The sequence below is a fragment of the Uncinocarpus reesii genome, genomic scaffold, assembly GCF_000003515.1.
Source record: "Uncinocarpus reesii 1704 scaffold_3 genomic scaffold, whole genome shotgun sequence".
In the NCBI taxonomy this organism is placed as follows: domain Eukaryota; kingdom Fungi; phylum Ascomycota; class Eurotiomycetes; order Onygenales; family Onygenaceae; genus Uncinocarpus; species Uncinocarpus reesii.
Window position 1 is genome coordinate 168,044 of NW_003052498.1, and position 16,081 is coordinate 184,124.

Below are 16,081 nucleotides of genomic sequence, written 5' to 3' on the forward strand. Positions count from 1 at the left end.
CCATCGGCATACTTTCATTACCGTTCGCTACATCCCAAAACTCTCGGAACGCCATGTAAATCCAGACCAGTTCCTCTAAAACGTCGGGCGGTGTGGGTCTGAGGTAAGCTAACTCATTCAACCCTTCATATACATCATGCAGTTTCACCGTGAAGAGGAAGTACTGAAACATATCTGTTCCCTCCACAAACGGTTCCGGATGGATATCCATGGGCCTGCGACCCAAACTGTCCAAGGCTGAGCTATCAGCGCCGCAGTCCAAAAGATGGTCAACGATCTTCCGACGAGTGTCGTGGCCTATGTTCGCGCAGTTATTGTTAACGTCAATGGGAGCAAAGAAAAGGAGAAGTGGTAAAATAGCTGATACTCACCTTTGTAATAGGGTGTAGAATCGCGGGCAAATACAGCTATATGCAAAGGGGTTAACCCGTACATGGTCCTCGTTTCCGAGTCCGATTTGGTTCTGCTGAGGCGCCTCACGAGTGGTAGCGAACCTGTTAGAATTGCAAGATCTAGAGCTGTTGAGCCGAACAAGTCGATGAGACCAGTGTCAATCCCCAAATCAATCAGGGTGATGGCGACTGGGTTATTTCTGTTGTAGAGCGCAATATGGAGCGCACTAGAACCATCATCGGTTTGTGCAGACAGATCGGCGCCAGCATCGTAGAGATCTTTGATGATAGAAATACCGTCCAAGGCCCGGTCTCCTGTGCTGTATTTATATTTCATGGGGCTTTGGTGTTTGATGGGAACATCCTCTTCCCTAAAGAATAGCCTGTCGGTTGGTGCAAAATGTAGAGGCGTGTAACCGTTTGAATTGCGAGACAGGGCCAAGGCTGGGTCGGCGTCTAGCAATGCCTTGACAACCCCTACGTGTCCGTAACGAGCTGCCATATGAAGTGCACTGTTCCCGTACTCATCAACAGCTCTGCCACTGCCTTTGGCGGCACCCGCCTCAATTAAAAGCATTGGAATTTGCTCAGCACACCGGAATCCGGCCATGTATACCGCATCCAGGAGAGTTCGACCGCGTTTGTCTTGCATGAGAGTGAGTTCCGGTGCTGTTTCAAGTAACAGTTGGATCACCATAGGTCGAGGTATCAGATAGTGGAGTACAGTGGTCCCATCGCTAGGGTCCAAGCCAACGACATCGGCGCCAAATTCGATCAGTATACGAAGCTTGGATAAACAGGACATGGCCTTCCGCTTGATGATCGGAGTGCGGCCGCGAGCCCCAGCTTCAACGAGAACGCGAAAAGCCTCGACACCGTCGGCCTGCAGAGACTCTTCGAATGCCGTTTCCAGGGGGTTGTCGTCAAATGGGCATGGTGCACTACCACCGGCGTCAAGAAGCAGTTTTACAATCTCAGCTTCATTATGTTTGGCAGCAGCTGCGAGAGGAATTAAGCCCCATACAGGCAGAGAGACGTCGGCACCATGCTTTAGCAGTAGCTTGACAACCTCGTAATGGCCTTGAGCAATGGCAATCGCCAGTGCGTATTCGCGAGGGGTTTTCGGGGCATCCAAGGCGCCAGCATCTATCAGCATTTCTACCACGTTCGGATTTCCCCTCCACGCTGCACAGTGGAGAGGAGTCCATCCCCCACAGTCCCGAGCTGTAGCATGCGCACCCCGGTCTAGGATCAGACGAAGCATGGCCGCTTCACCAGCTTCCGCAACAACATGGAGGAGGGTTGAGGTGAAGCCGTCCCAGAGGCAGCTATACATCCCACACAAATGCACGCCCTTGTCAGTCCTGTCAGGTATATCCTCGGAAGAAATGGTTCGAGTCCTTTCTAACAAGGCCTTGAAAGGTCGTAGCTGTTTAGATCGAGCCGCAAGGCAGAGAGATAAAGGGTAGCCGACATGATTCTCATCGTGCTCAATGGCCTTGTCGTAGAGAAGTCCAAGCCAGAGTGAATGGGCTTGTTTTGTAGTAAGTGCCAGACAGAGCAGCTCCGGGACGGCTAGATATTTGTAGATCTCCAGCACAATTTCGGTTGGCAGGTCGGTTAGGAACATGGTAAGGGAAACTTCGCGATATAAACTGCAAGTAGAGATAAATGTCAATACTGTGTCAGTGTTTGATTCTTTGAAATGGAAAAAAGAACTGCTTGTTTGCAGGTCAAGTGTGGTATATATATCGCCGTTTGCAGCCCATTTCTGCGTGGCAGCTCGCCTGCCTACAAGGCATAGTCCCGGCCAGCAGGCAGCAAGGAGCTGCAGCGCCATCATCAGTGCTCGCCGTTTCACCCTGAAGAACTGGCTGGGAGTGCTGGCGCAAACTCCGTCTAAGCGCTGAGGAAGAAGAGAAGCATCTGATGCGAGTCGTCGAGAACCAAACGAAAATGCCGAGATCCCGTGACCTGAGACAGTTTAGGGTTAGGCTGCATGCCAAGCTTTATATTTATAACACATAATTGGCTGATCTATTAATAGCTGCAGCCAATGGAAATTGAAGAATCTTCATTAATCCCGCCAATCAACAGGCAGTATCCGGCTGATGACGACGTAATCATCAAACAGCTTGAAAGCTGAAACAACCACGCCGGAACCACAGCTCGCAGCAACACCGCCATCTGCATTGATCCGACGCCTGTTGTTCGCTCATCTCGTGCAGCTGCGCCGTAATTGAAGGAGGCCTGCAGCTGCGGCAACCGCACCGTCAATTCACGAACAGTCGACAAAATCCCTGTGCACAATGCGAGTGCCGCAATCCGTCTCCCTCTTCGTCCTGGCAGCCTCCATTCCTCTCACAACGGCGTCCTCGCACGCCTACGATCGTCTCCCGCCTGATCAAGAAGCGGCACTGCTTCCCATCCTCCCCTTCCTCCGGAACCCAGCCGCAACTCCAGGCTCCTTATCCTCGCACTCCCGACCCCCGCCAACCCGCCCGCCGTCTCTCAGCGAGCGAGGAATTGTGGACGCACCCCCCGCCGCCCAACCCACAAAGGTCACCCAAATGTCCCCCGTGATGACAATAAATGTGGACGGCAAACCAGTGCTATACACACAGAAATTCTCGCCCGTGCCGGACCAGCTGCCGCAGCCAAAGAAAGGGGCAATCGGACTCGGCACGTTGGAGGGGGAAATTGGGGAGACGTCCACGATTGATAAGCGGGCACCAGCCGAAACGGAGACGTCGACCACAAATGGAGAGCCTCTGAGACTTCTGGCAAGACATTCGAGATGCAAAACGCTAGAGTGTGTGAGAGCGCATTCTTAAGGAGATTGCTGTTGAGCAGCATTCTTAATGACGTCTGGGCTCCCTGGCGGATGTGCCCCATGAACCGTGCACACAATATAAACGGAAATTTAATATGGCGATGTGTGATATATGGTGCATTTAGGCGGTCCTTCTGTCTTCGACCTGCATTGTCAGAACCTTAGGTTGTTTCGGGGTTTTGCATTTTGGTGGCCACAGCTAGTTTAATATTGCGGGCTCTCTAGCTTTAGCAGAGTTTCTTCTGCCTTTGACATTCTATCGAGTTTGGCTTGTTTTAAACCGGAGATATCCTTTTCTTTCTTTCAATTTTTCATCAATGTGATGATAATACATATACGTTAAAGTTATAGAAGTTGAAATCCGGGCCTTCTCACCAGCATCGGGTATCATCTCCCTTTGAACGCTATTCCACGACGGTCCTAGTGTGCATGCTTCGAAGATGATATGTGATAATGATCATGCATCAATCACATCCCCATCCAATTCATCAATACTTTCCCCAGAAGGTAAGTAACGAAAATGCCGAACACGATCCTCGATTTCCGATGCGGCAGCAAATAACCTCCTCCTACCGCGGCCCTTAAGGCACCATACAGGCCGGGCAATGGCCGAAAATATCTGCGCCGATCAAATGCCGCCGCGCTCGAGGCTGGGTCAGTCTTAACCTTGTCGTATACATTTGGCAGCAGCGAGGCATGGTACTTTTCCCGAAGCGCCTCATAGCTTTTACGATCATAAATGCTCCAAAATTCATCTTCCGTGTAGAAAGTCTGGGCGTAGAGCCCATTTAGAGCCATGGAGAGAGTAGGTCTTGTGCTCGAGGGCGCGGTTGGCTTCGATAAAAGCGCGATGGGAGCTGGGCCCGGGGGTCCAGAGGCCGACGTTGAGGAGCATGTTATCACCCCCCGTGTCTCCATGTATAAGGCTTTGCGGATGGAAAGATACATGCTGACGCGCATGTGGTTTAATCGGACATAGCCACAACGGATATCGATCAAAGTTCTCACCCAAGTAGCCGATAAACTCGTTGCCAGCAGACCACGGGACCGCCATATCCTGGATGATAAAGGTGCTAGAAAGGCGGCTTTTGTGCAAAGCGTGATACATCACACGAGTATGCATGAAGTAATCCAAAAAATAGCGCGTGAGCCGATTGAATGGAATGAAAAAGTAGTCGTATGCAAACTGGCCCATCCAGAAGGCACCCCGGTCATATCGAAAAAGGTAGTCTGCCACCGGAACATACTCAATCGTGGACTCTGATGGAGACTCCTGGCAGATCTGTTCGGCATGGATATAAAACCACTCGTCACTCGGACGCGTGAAAGTCTGAACCCTGCTCTGCTTCTTAGGGTCCATGGTATCAATTCTCTGGCCAGTGACAACCACGCCGCGGTCAGCAGCAAACAGGATGCCGTCCACGTAGTCGAGTTTCTCGTCCTTCACCTTCTTCCCCAGTAAATCAATCGCATCCCTCGCGCTGTGTACGGGGAAATATTGCACCTCCAGCCACTTGCTAGTTTCAACCAGCTTCACTCTCAAAAGCGTCGTAACCCCTAGAGTTCCAAAGCTCCCCGAGAGTCCCCAGAATAGATCTTCATTCTCCCCCGGATTCGGGCTGGCAGTAACAACATCTCCATTTCCTAGCACCACTTCAATCCACGTCACCGTGCGGTCAAAGAACCCATGTCGAAACGAGCTACTTTCGCCCCCGGTGCCAGCGAACCCACCGCCAACAGTGATGCCCGGAAACTCCATGACCACCGGGGGAACAAGGCCGTGTCGCAGCGTAGCCGCAACAAGCTTGTCCATCGGAACATTTGGCTCCACCAGGGCTGTTTTCGCCGCAGGGTCGATTGTGAGCACATGCGTCAACGCGCTGATATCCACGATCTGGTCATGTTGGAATGACTGCGAGCGCGTACTGTTTGTTGAGCCATGGTAGATCCGGAAAGGTAGCTTGCGGGAGTAAAGATTGCGAACTGTGGAAGATATAGCAGAAACGGCGGCGTTGTGCTGGTCCATCTTGTTGAGCAGTAAACTAGTTGTACACTCGCAAAGATCCGGATGTCCCGGGTCCAGCGTGGAGCTTCTACTGCAGCTGCATCAGATGTATACAACGCGTCAAGGAATAGTAGAGATGATATGGTAGTTAAGTGTGGTGTTGGAGACAGCTCACAGGTTGGTGGTTATGAAAACAACACAGATTACTCACCCTGGGTTCCCTGGTTTATTCAACTCGTATGCTGGTCGCTTCTACACGAACTGGAATTGAGATGTAAAAGAATCGGTTGAGATTTGAACATATATTGTCTGATATCTACATCTTGAATATGCGACTTGAATTATTCCACCATTAAAATTAGTCCCGCTTCTTGAAGCAAGGAAGCCATTCATGCAAAGCAGCCCTCCACAAGTCTCTCGACACTTGTCCTGGCTTGAATGCGGATCTGAAGTCATAGACATGTTGTGCGTTCGGGATCGTGTAGCCAAAGAGCTTCCATCGTGGTGTTGGCACATTGCACTTAGGAATTTCGGTGGTGACCTTGACGCGCGGTGCGAAACTCTCGGTTGAGAGAGGAGAGAGCGACCGCCATGGGTCCCATTGTCCACCGCTCCAGTAGGTGTTGGAGGGACGCATATGCCAGCCACCGGTGTCCCTGTTCACTTTGTGGGTTCTGGGACGCAGCGGGAAATGGCCGCTCTTGAGACCATCGGGGAACTGGCGGTAGCATAGGTACTTCTGGTAATAGAAATCGGTTTGATAATCCGAGAGGATTTCGTGGCCACGGTAGTTCTGGTACTGGTAGTAGCCCCATTCGCTGCAGTATTGCCATGTCCAGCTGATCAGGGTTGGGTCCGCATTTCTCATTCCAAGGTTGCAGGAGGTTGGTTTGTTCGGGTTTTGGCCTTTGCAGTTTGTCCCAAAGTAGGGGTTGATGGAAGGCACAAGAGGAGGCCATGCGGCAAATCGTTCGGCCATTGCTTTTCCACCTTTGGTTGGCGCCCAGCCCTCAGCAGGAGCTGTCTTTCCAGTCTCCGGGTCGGTTTCGAGCCAGTCACAGAACTGCCCAACTGGGCCGTTTGGTCCAGCACTCTGCCATGTAGCCCAGTTCCAGATCAAAGCCTGGGTAAAATCACCGTTGTTGTTCTGTTCGGCGGTTTCGCCGAAGAAGAGTTTCTTGATGCGGGCTGCGCTTTCACGGTGGCGGAGTTGCGCATCAATATACTTGTATGCGGCGCGGACGTCCTTGGTGCAGTTTTTGTAACCGTATGCCACCAATCCTCTATACACCTGCTCATAGTACACACTCATATCGATTTGCGCTTGAACTGGTGCGGAGGCGGCAAAGGCAGCGAAGATAGTCTCAGGGTACTTGTCCCTTGTGAAAGCTGCACGCATGCCTGGGTATGAGCCACCAAGCATGACCCATGGGGTCGACTTCGGTGTTAGGTCGTCGTTGGGGAAGTTCTCCCGCTTGAATCTTTCAGCAAAGTAGGGGATATCGGCCAAAGCTTGCTCGTTGTTGAGGTACTGGAAATGCTCGGCTGGTGTATCGAGGTTGACGGGGAATGGGAGGGATTCGCCGTAGTATCTGGAAAAGTGATGAGATTACAGTTGATCTCGAAACTAGGATAAGTGTAGCCACACACCGGTGCTCCCAGACAATACCCATACCCTTGAACTCCTCAAGCAAGTGAACAAAAAAGGAGGTCTCGTTCACAAGGTAGTAATCGGCATAACGTTGAGCGTTAGCCTCGCCGCCGTCAAAGACGAAAACCGGGCCTCCGGATTTGTAGTGGGAATCATTGATCCAGAAACGGTTCTTGTACTTTGCACCGGGGTTCTTGTGGTCGATAGGCAGCTAGCATCATCCGCTTCGTCAGCTCTACTATCAACGAGGCGTACTAGATCGGATTCGACGTACCTCAACCGATTCAGGCTCTGGCCTGGACTCGATGTCAATATTTTCAGTCCTGACCATACTGGGATCGGCCATGACGGCCTCGATATCCATGCCCATCAATTGAGCCATCTCCAGGTCTTGGTTCAGAGTCACGAATCCTGGCGCAAAACAGGACCCTAGCCCTGCGAGCAGGGCGAAGGCAGTGCCTCCAAGAAGCTGGTTGGAGAACCTCATGGTGTCGAGGCTGTGTGGTGGTGCAGTCCTCCGGTTGAATCCCCACGGCGACCTGGTGTGAAGAACCGGGCGCGTTGCGGGAGCCTGGCTGTCTTTTATAGTTCCTTGTCTTCACGGAGAAATAAAGGCACTCTCGCCATATTGGCATGGGAACCGGCCGTGCACCCCTGGTTATGGCCTCCGCTCCATCCTTTCGTTCAGGGCATATCCCCTCCGGAGTGCCATATTCAATCCCCATGTGGTATTGTGCGGAAAAATCCTAGCTGATCCGGGGTCATGCACTCAATGCGCGCTGGCTCGCGGATTTCATTTCACGGAAGATCAGACCGGGTCTGAATATGGCCCAGAAGGTCCTTATTGGGCCGTCAGGGGATGGTATCCGATATTACGCTAGGGTTTCCGTCTCTCGACAAGCCCGCGATGCTGGAGATACGCATGGGTATGATTCGGCACGTCTTTCTAGAATCCCCACCGCAAAGGCTAGAAGGATGAGGCGCGGCTGTCATGGCAGACAAACCACCACCACCGTTCCCTGCGCACATTGCTCAAGCATTCTTGGCGCGCAGATCAACAGCTTAATTCCGTAGGCGGAGTGGGCAAAGACGCGGAGGAGGAGGTGCTGTTGGCTGAAATCCGAGCAGAGGATGCTGAGGTGGGTGAGACGGCAGCATCTCGCATCTCCAACAACACAGCAGCACAGAAGTGGCGATGATCCCGGGATTCGGGCGTAAAGATTCTCTGATTGCCTCTTTAGTTAGCGGTTGCAACCCTGGATGGGCTTCAAGGTTCAGCTGGCTCACGAACCAGGGCAGGCCCAGCACGCAGTGTAACCTCGCAAGAGATTGCTATCGTGTCTGCTCTTGATCGCTTCTTGAGGGATGGATTCTTCTTGAATATTAAAAGAGCAAACGCATCCCAAGAGTACAGAGCAACGATTGATTGAAGAGGCCATCGTCTCGATTGTATCGCAAGCAAGCGATTGCCATCAACGAAGCAGCCTGTTCGAGCAGTTCGATCAGCCTCGCGTGCTGATCGGATCGTATTCTCTTCATCGCGAAGAATGCTCTTCCATGACCAGCATTCCCAGGCACCATGAAATGCACTCAACGAACCAAAATGCCCCGGCAGCAGCCGTATTATCATGAACTCCGCCTGCAGCCAGCCAATTTAAACGAGTGCTTTTCCCCCCAGCAGTGACCTGCGATCGATTTCTCTCACCCGGCTGGCATCGGGCGTCACCAAAACAGCGTCTTGTCGGAAGCATGCTCCCGAGCTGTCTCTCAAAAAGAATTGATCTCGAAGTCGAGATCTGCGCTCTTCTCCAGGGTTTGGTTGGCCTCAGCCTTCCATCTCTCTCTTCTCTCGAGCAAACTCCCTTCTCCGCATCCAACTGCAGGCAACAAGCGTCAGACCCCGGATCAATGTTCCATTCGGCAAACTCCCCGGTGGCTCGACAACTCCGGGGCCTTTGCGCGCTGGGTTTCCCGTCCAGAAATATGCTTAAAAGGGTTTGCACCCTCAACCTGTGATGCTGGAGGACATGTCTGTCGCCTGAGCGAATCTCGAGATTCGACTTGTGTAGTTATGTATCGCCGCGACGACCAGTAGTTGACTATCCTGTGATAGCTATAAGGCGCCTTTTCCTCTTTTCCGGTCCTCCATGAACCACAGTGTGCTATCCTCGCTTGACTAAAGAGAAAGCTGCCCAGCTTGGTGAGTATCCATGATTTTCCGACCTGCAGTTCAGCCAAAATCGGAAGTGTTCAGTTAGTTAGTTGACTACAACTGAGCATGATTTGGGATAATGCCGTAGATGAAGCAAGGCGAATTTCTGCAATATGCCGACTGCACACTCCTTGAGAGATACTCTGTAGTAGTGAACAAAGTACCGTAATTCTCTCTCAACCTCGGGACAAGAGATAGGGTCAAATGGAGGAGTCTGAGTACGGAGTCCAGTCTTCGAAGCCCCAAGTAGTCCATCCTCTCAACGATGGGAGACAAAGATCAATCATGAATACATCAATCCAAAACGCACATCCCTTGTCACCGTCCCTCCTTTTCTCCCGCCCTCAAATGCGGGCTGTCCGTTTGCGAGGCTCAGTGCACGCAGCCAAGGCGACGCCATGCAGTTTCCCGGCCCCCAACATCCCAATCTCCCATGCGCCGGAGAATATTTCAACGCGCCGTCCTGGGATTTACGTCATGATCTCGAATTTGAGCCCGCCCCAACCCTGGTTCGTTCTGGGGGATGAGAGGCGCTAAGATGTTATATCCTGTTGGGTGGTGTGCTCAGAACGGCTCGCGCCCCCAACCCTTCATCGCAACTTGCGCTGCAGAACTGAATTCAGGTCTTAATTGAATCGGCGTCATTGCGGTGGTGCATGATGCGCCAGAGACGCGGCAAAATGAAATGGAAATCAGATCATTTACAGACTCAAAAAGGTATATATTTACATACACTGAAAATAGAAAAAAATGTGGGCACAAGACGAGAAAGTAAAATCACAACGCGTGCTCCATCTAGTAATCCCCTCCGCAGGAGGAGAACTGCAGAGTAGAGGTCAGCGTGGGTGCCATTCCCCGAGACACGGCGGGCTGCAGCACAACAAGTAAATATGAATGTATGTCAAAAGAGAAGAGTAAACTGATCGTCATGATTCATAAGTGATTCTTTCACTCTTAGAGTCTCTCCTTCATAGTCAAAACCTGGACGATATGAAGGCGTTGGATATGCATCAAAACGGTGATTTCGAACGCCCTCACGTGCCCAGATAATCAAGGTACTCCCGAGTTCTGGAGATGGACAAGAAATTAGATAGTGGGTCTTGCGATGACACGATCGACGAGATTAACAGCTAATCGCGGGCGTTCGCGAATCAGCCCATAATCATCGTGCTCCTGCGTTTCGCTCGCAGATCCAGAATCTCGACCGGAGGTGAGCGCGGCGTCAAATTGAAAGGTCCGCCTTGTGCGAGGAACGATCATCCCGCAACAACGGTCGCACGGGTAACAGGGTTCAACCTGCTCGAGCATTTCCAACGGCCTGATGCAAACGGCAGTTGGGTCATTTTATTAGTTCGTCTCTGAAATGCAACGTCGAGAAGCGTCAACACGGCTGGCGAGAGCCGGACACAGACGCTATTGCGGTGCCAAGGACCCGAAGATTTGGCCTCCACCCATCCATTTGGATGTGCCCGGTCGTATTATTAGAGTGCTATTACTCTGCGGACAGTAACAGTAGCAATAATAATAATACCAGATATATCTTCGTCCCTCCGCACGGACGTGGGTTATCACGGGTGCGATTTCGTTGGCTGGGGAGGAGTCGGGCTACAAGAACCCAGACTCCGAGAGCAATCTACTCAACCAGAAGAGAAAGAATAAAGTTGTCAGCTAATTAGTTAATCCACGCCCACAAATCAAACCGCCAACGCAAGGGTCCACTGAAAGTGCATTTGCGGATAAAATCGAGAGAGAAACAAAACGTGGCAGAGAGGCAAAAAGAAACAAGCGCTATTTCTGACTGGGAGATCCACGCAAGCAGTTTACGGGCTCATTTGTTTTTGCCAGGGCGACTGACTTGGCCCTTTTCGGAAGAGACAATGTTACAGCCCATGTCGCAACCTTCTCGTCGGGTTCACTTGGCACACGTGGGATCGTCGGCCAATCAAGCACGGAAGCAAGCATGTCATGCCGGTTGGCTGAAAAGTCAAACAATCACAAGAACTGCACTGGCGGGAAAGGGGGAGGAAAAGAGAACAAGGGGGGTGGAAGGCATTCAATGACCGCCAGCGGATAGAGCAAGTGCAAACATGGATGGATCATATAATCTACCATACCTCGCAATTTTCTCGTCTTCGCGTTCTCGGGGCTCAACTTCGAGACTCCGATCGTACATCTCGTGGACATCCCCCGCCGCCTGCATATTGCTCAAAACGTAATCTTGCAGCTCGGGCACTGGCTGCAGCTGGTAAGGCGTATTTTGATATTGCTGGATATCTCGGATCACTTCCGCCGTCTTGGCACGCTTGTTGAAGTTTATCAGGTCGGAGGGCGTCAAGGACGGGATACCGTCTTCGATGAAGGTGAGATCAGTCAGATAGACACCTAATTAATAGATAATGGTTAATATTTGCGTTGCTGTGTGTGGGATTTAACGGACGTCGAGAAGGGCAAAGCTGGAATTACCAAAGAAGGGAATGCAAGGCGGTGTCGCAAGATGCAGAGTTTCACGATATTCCCCGAAATTCTTCGTGCTGGCCATGAGTTTCCGCATGGCTTCTAGAGTCAATGAAGTCTTCTGATTAACCTGCGCCCAGGTCCGGTTTAGTCGATGAATAGGTGCCGTTCCGAGCGCCGATATGATCGATGTTAGAGTTGAGTAGTTGTTCATTTGGCGGCATTTCTACTAGTCTGTTAGACCGTTTTGTAGATGAAGAGAAGGATAGTAAGGAAAAGAGACAACAGCCGATCGGGAGTTGCCTACCTCTGCAACAGTAACAAAGTGTTTGATCACGACAACTCGTCTCCTCACATCTGATTGAGTCAAGATCATCTCCGCCACCCAATTTGTTAGTTGATTAGAATGCAGGATAAGAGCCTTGACGTTCACCGCTGGGTCAGGCTCATCGGTTCCGAGTTTCTTCTGCCATGTCTTGCTCAGACATTCAGTGGGTTTGATCTTGGCATACAATCTCGATTCGATGATAGTTAACTGTCTCGCGAACTCAGTCGGGTCAATATCAAGGAATTTAATCTTTTTCATGTGCTTTGGGAGGACTGGAGTGGGAGTATGTGCACTAAGAGTTGGGACAAGACGTTTCGCTGTGGGATCCAGCCCGCGTATCCGCTGATCAATTAGACTGAGTAGCTGAGATGTTCCTGGAGTTCTGGTATTGGCCACAGCATCCATAACAAACGCATGTATTCGCCTCAACAACTGGATATTTGCATTGTCATTTGGTTCCATCCAATACGTCTCCAGCCAACTTTTAAGGATGCTGACAACGCGGATTCGAATGGGATTTTGTTTTTGTTCAGTCCACGTTTGCAGTTCTGTCGCATTTATCCCTGAAGGTGGCTGGAGGGTGAACCTATGAACCAGCATTTCAAAAAGCTCGGAAGCAGAAGTGAACGATCGGTAGGTGAGGAGGAACGTGTCTTTGAAAGAGGGATCCAGTTTATCGTGGCGGGTCAACTGCTCAACTAGCCCGGCCAGAGTGCCGCATTTCACCTGAGGTACGTCAGATTTTGTATCATAAAATACTTCTCCCTCGTGATCCAGTCCTAAGAACCATGGAGGCTCGTCAATGTCCCGAGGTGGCGCTTCCCGAGGAACGGGTTGCCCGAAGAAGCGCTGTGCTTTATCTAACGAGCGCGGCGGCTTTTCTATCAAATCTTCACCGTTAATTGGGTATGATGACGGAATTCCGATGGACTCAGGAGGAACTCTTCTAACTTGGGAGTCTGAACGCGTTCGTTTCGACGTGGAAGCCTCTGCAGTCCCCCCTAACTGCTTGGCCGGTGATTCCAAGGGCGTTTGCTCTAGTAGCAACGTCAACGAGAATCCTATTTGTGACATGTATTGCTCTAGTTGCCTCGTAATGATCTTTACATCATTGAGACGAGTATCAAGAGCATCGGATCGCAACTCAGCCCACTCATCAGCCAAAGGTGCTGATACGGCCTGGCAAGCTAGCATAAGGTCTGCTATACCATCGTATGCCCTTTGCTTTTGAAGGCTAAAGTCTGCTAGCTGAGGGTTCTGGAAGCTTGTTCCCAGAGGAGCTAAGTTTATTGATTCGATATGAGACATCCAAGGTCTGAAAGTCTCCAAAACTCTCATACCAGCAGTACATACGGCGTCTCCGATGGCGATGTGTTTATTGGGAGTCACAGTCTTATCGTTCAGATGAAGCTGCTTATCCAGAAAACGGCAACTCGCTACGGCCTCTTTTCGCAGCTCATCGATTCGGTCCAACAGTCTCGAATCAAGGATGATTGACGGTGCGGTTCGGGGGTCACGTCCTGATTCGTAGTCAAGAAACGCTGTAGGGTCTTTGTCACGAACATTATTATTCTGCCAGTGGCCTCCGGAAGTGCTCCCGCTCACAAACCCGGGGATCAGCCGCCGGATATCCTCTCCCTTCTGCTGTCTAGCTACATTGACATAACCATAAACACCAGCCAGAACGCCTTCAGCTTCATGCAGGCATTTCTTGGAGGAATCTGGCACCGGCCAATCTGCAGATGCGATGTGAGATGATAGCACTAATTTGGAAAATTTGGACATCATGTCGCGGAAATGAGGGTATAACGCCTTGTTGGTCGAAATAATTGAGGGGTTCCCGGAGTGGTTATCAGTCGTATCAGATCCCGCAGCGAGTAAAATTCGTAGGTGGTCTGAGATATCCTCCGCTCGGCTTACAAACTGCGATCTGTCGCCTGCCAGCATCGCTTGACGGTATGCTTCAATGGCTTGGCGCATGTTTTCAACAAGAGATGCCCATGTCGGCGGAATCTGGGTGGCATCATCAAGGAAATATCGGGGAATGGAAAAAGGGGGTGGTGCAGAGGGTGATCGTGAATTGGAAGGAGCAGTGTTAGCGACACCAGTAAGAGATGCTGATTGTGCGGCGCCGCGCAGAATCTGCGAGTCCAAGAGCTTTGTGACCGGTGACGGGTTCATCGAATCTAAAGAGGTCGCGGGAGACACCCCATTAGACAAGCCTGAATGGCGCCGCCTGGGGAAGGACCCGTTGGATGCAAGAAGCAGAGATTCACCTTCAGCTTCAGATGCAGAGCCGTCGTAATCTTGTTCAAACCCACCAGCTGGTCGGTTTACAATGTCCGCAGGTGCGCGAGTATGTTCCGGCACATAGATGTTGGTCCGATTACGTGGTCCAGATTCGTGAGGTGAGGTTGGCGTTTCTAGAGGGAGTTCCATTGTACTATAGCCAGTCAAGGTGTTGTAATAAAAAAGACGCCCATCGGCCGTCGCTTGAGGTATCCAAAATGCAGCTTCCTCCTGAGTTCCAGGGGTCGTGTTCTCAATTGGCGGCACCGAGACATCCTCTTTTGAATTTCCTTGCGAGTCCAAGTCGTCATCGTTATCATCCTCATAATCATCCTCCGTTCCAGACTCGATGCTTATTTCACCACCGAGATTTAGTCGATCAGAGAAGGCATCGGGACCCGGCACAACAGCGCAATAATTACTCGGGAACCAACCGCGAACATCTCCAATAACACCGTCCCACCAACCAGTTTCCAATTGGTTTAATACTTGTATAATGTCTCCTTGGCGGAAGCTCAAACTTGTGTGATCGTCTGATGTATAGTCGTAAAGCGCCTTGACGTACAAACCCGGCGGTGCTTCAATTGGGGACTGGTAGCCTGAGATTGATAAGTCAATTACTATCATTAATCTTTCAATAAGGGTTGCTATACCTTCTTCAATCACTACGCCTGCTTCGGTGCCCAGGTGGCCGTCGGTCTCATGATTGTTCGACATGGCCACGGCCGTAAACCTATGTCCCTGCTGCGAAAGCCTGATACAAATGCGATCCCATGTACGTCAAGAAGTTATTCGAGTTGAACGGAGATATCGAGAGAAGCCCAAAACGATTGAGAGCGGCACGTGAACAATTCAATTGTGACGAATCAGGCGAGAGCTCATGATTTGTATCCTTTAAGCGCTTTAGAACACGCCTAGCCCTTAACATCTACTCAAACATATTGTAGGTAGGAAACGTCGTGGTCTCACGAGCGACAACCGCGATTTGGGTGGCTTTTGTCTGGTCCAAACTGTCCACTGGGGGGCGAGTTCGGCGGGAGAGACGACAGGGACAGTTCGTTGTGAGAAAGACGGAGGAGATTGTGGGGACGAAAAGTTAGAGATGGGATCAGGGTACCAATGAAGCGAGTGTCAGGCAATGGAGGTGATCCCCGGAAGTTATTGCTGGACGAGCAGTGGCAAAGGAGAGGTAGTTAGAGATCCAGGATGAAGTGAATGGGCAGCTGGCCAGTTAGTTATCGGCTAGCAGTCAGAAGCGTCCGAGTGCTGGAAAGGGAGTTCGGATCGAGAGGAACAGAGTCGTTCGCGGTGCCACGGGCTGGAGCGAGAGGTGAGAGGGGGAGATGAGGTTGTTACATAACACCAAGGTGAGTTACTAAGCCCACCTTAGCCCGTTTACGGCTGTTTGACTAGGCGCTTGGTTTCAACCCGCTTGGTGTTTCTAGGCTTCGCCAACCTGCATCCTCATATGACGACCGAAGCTGAGCAGAGTTGGCCTACTCGTTTCGATGTTGGCCTTTAGCGCGGATGCTTCAATTATTCGGCTAGTGCTACGAGTGCTCCGGTCCCAGTTTCGATGCTGTGTAGCAGAGGTAAAGGGAGTCAAGTTGTCAACCCTTGCCGGCCATGTTCCAATTGAGTTCCCAAACGTTCTTTTTCCCATGAGATTGTCCAGGGTGTCAAGGCTAATCCCTGTTCTCGTTGAAATGAGCCTTGCGCTGCAAGCATTCTGACCCATCTGATCTTCCGGCCAGGCTCCACCTCAAAGTATTTGCTTTCCCCAGAAGAATCTCGACTGCAAAGGAATCAAAAGAAGGATGACATTTCGGTCTCCCAGAGGGCCAGAGTACTGCCATTATTTATAGGGCGGCCTTGCGTCCGAACAGCATGAGCCGTGCGCCTGGAGCCGGAAGTCCC

General features: G+C 51.2%; 5 protein-coding genes across 5 annotated transcripts; 1 reads left to right on the top strand and 4 right to left on the bottom strand.

Moving 5' to 3' along the window:
- Positions 1 to 269: 269 nt before the first annotated feature.
- UREG_04796 (uncharacterized protein) lies at positions 270 to 2,022 on the bottom strand (the record flags this gene model as incomplete). Its single annotated transcript, XM_002584061.1, has 2 exons — positions 270 to 297; positions 434 to 2,022. The coding sequence occupies 2 exons, from the start codon at positions 2,020 to 2,022 to the stop codon at positions 270 to 272; spliced, it is 1,617 nt and encodes a 538-aa protein (XP_002584107.1).
- Positions 2,023 to 2,701: 679 nt separating this feature from the next.
- UREG_04797 (uncharacterized protein) lies at positions 2,702 to 3,226 on the top strand (the record flags this gene model as incomplete). Its single annotated transcript, XM_002584062.1, has 1 exon — positions 2,702 to 3,226. The coding sequence occupies one exon, from the start codon at positions 2,702 to 2,704 to the stop codon at positions 3,224 to 3,226; it is 525 nt and encodes a 174-aa protein (XP_002584108.1).
- Positions 3,227 to 3,976: 750 nt separating this feature from the next.
- Positions 3,977 to 5,251, bottom strand: UREG_04798 (uncharacterized protein; the record flags this gene model as incomplete). Its single annotated transcript, XM_002584063.1, has 1 exon — positions 3,977 to 5,251. One exon carries the CDS (start codon positions 5,249 to 5,251, stop codon positions 3,977 to 3,979), a length of 1,275 nt encoding a protein of 424 aa, XP_002584109.1.
- Positions 5,252 to 5,588: 337 nt separating this feature from the next.
- UREG_04799 (uncharacterized protein) lies at positions 5,589 to 7,368 on the bottom strand (the record flags this gene model as incomplete). Its single annotated transcript, XM_002584064.1, has 3 exons — positions 5,589 to 6,822; positions 6,881 to 7,092; positions 7,156 to 7,368. 3 exons carry the CDS (start codon positions 7,366 to 7,368, stop codon positions 5,589 to 5,591), a joined length of 1,659 nt encoding a protein of 552 aa, XP_002584110.1.
- Positions 7,369 to 10,179: 2,811 nt separating this feature from the next.
- On the bottom strand, positions 10,180 to 14,881 carry UREG_04800 (uncharacterized protein; the record flags this gene model as incomplete). The annotated part of the gene is made up of 5 exons (XM_002584065.1): positions 10,180 to 10,411; positions 11,208 to 11,475; positions 11,557 to 11,773; positions 11,855 to 14,763; positions 14,818 to 14,881. The coding sequence occupies 5 exons, from the start codon at positions 14,879 to 14,881 to the stop codon at positions 10,180 to 10,182; spliced, it is 3,690 nt and encodes a 1,229-aa protein (XP_002584111.1).
- Positions 14,882 to 16,081: the final 1,200 nt, after the last annotated feature.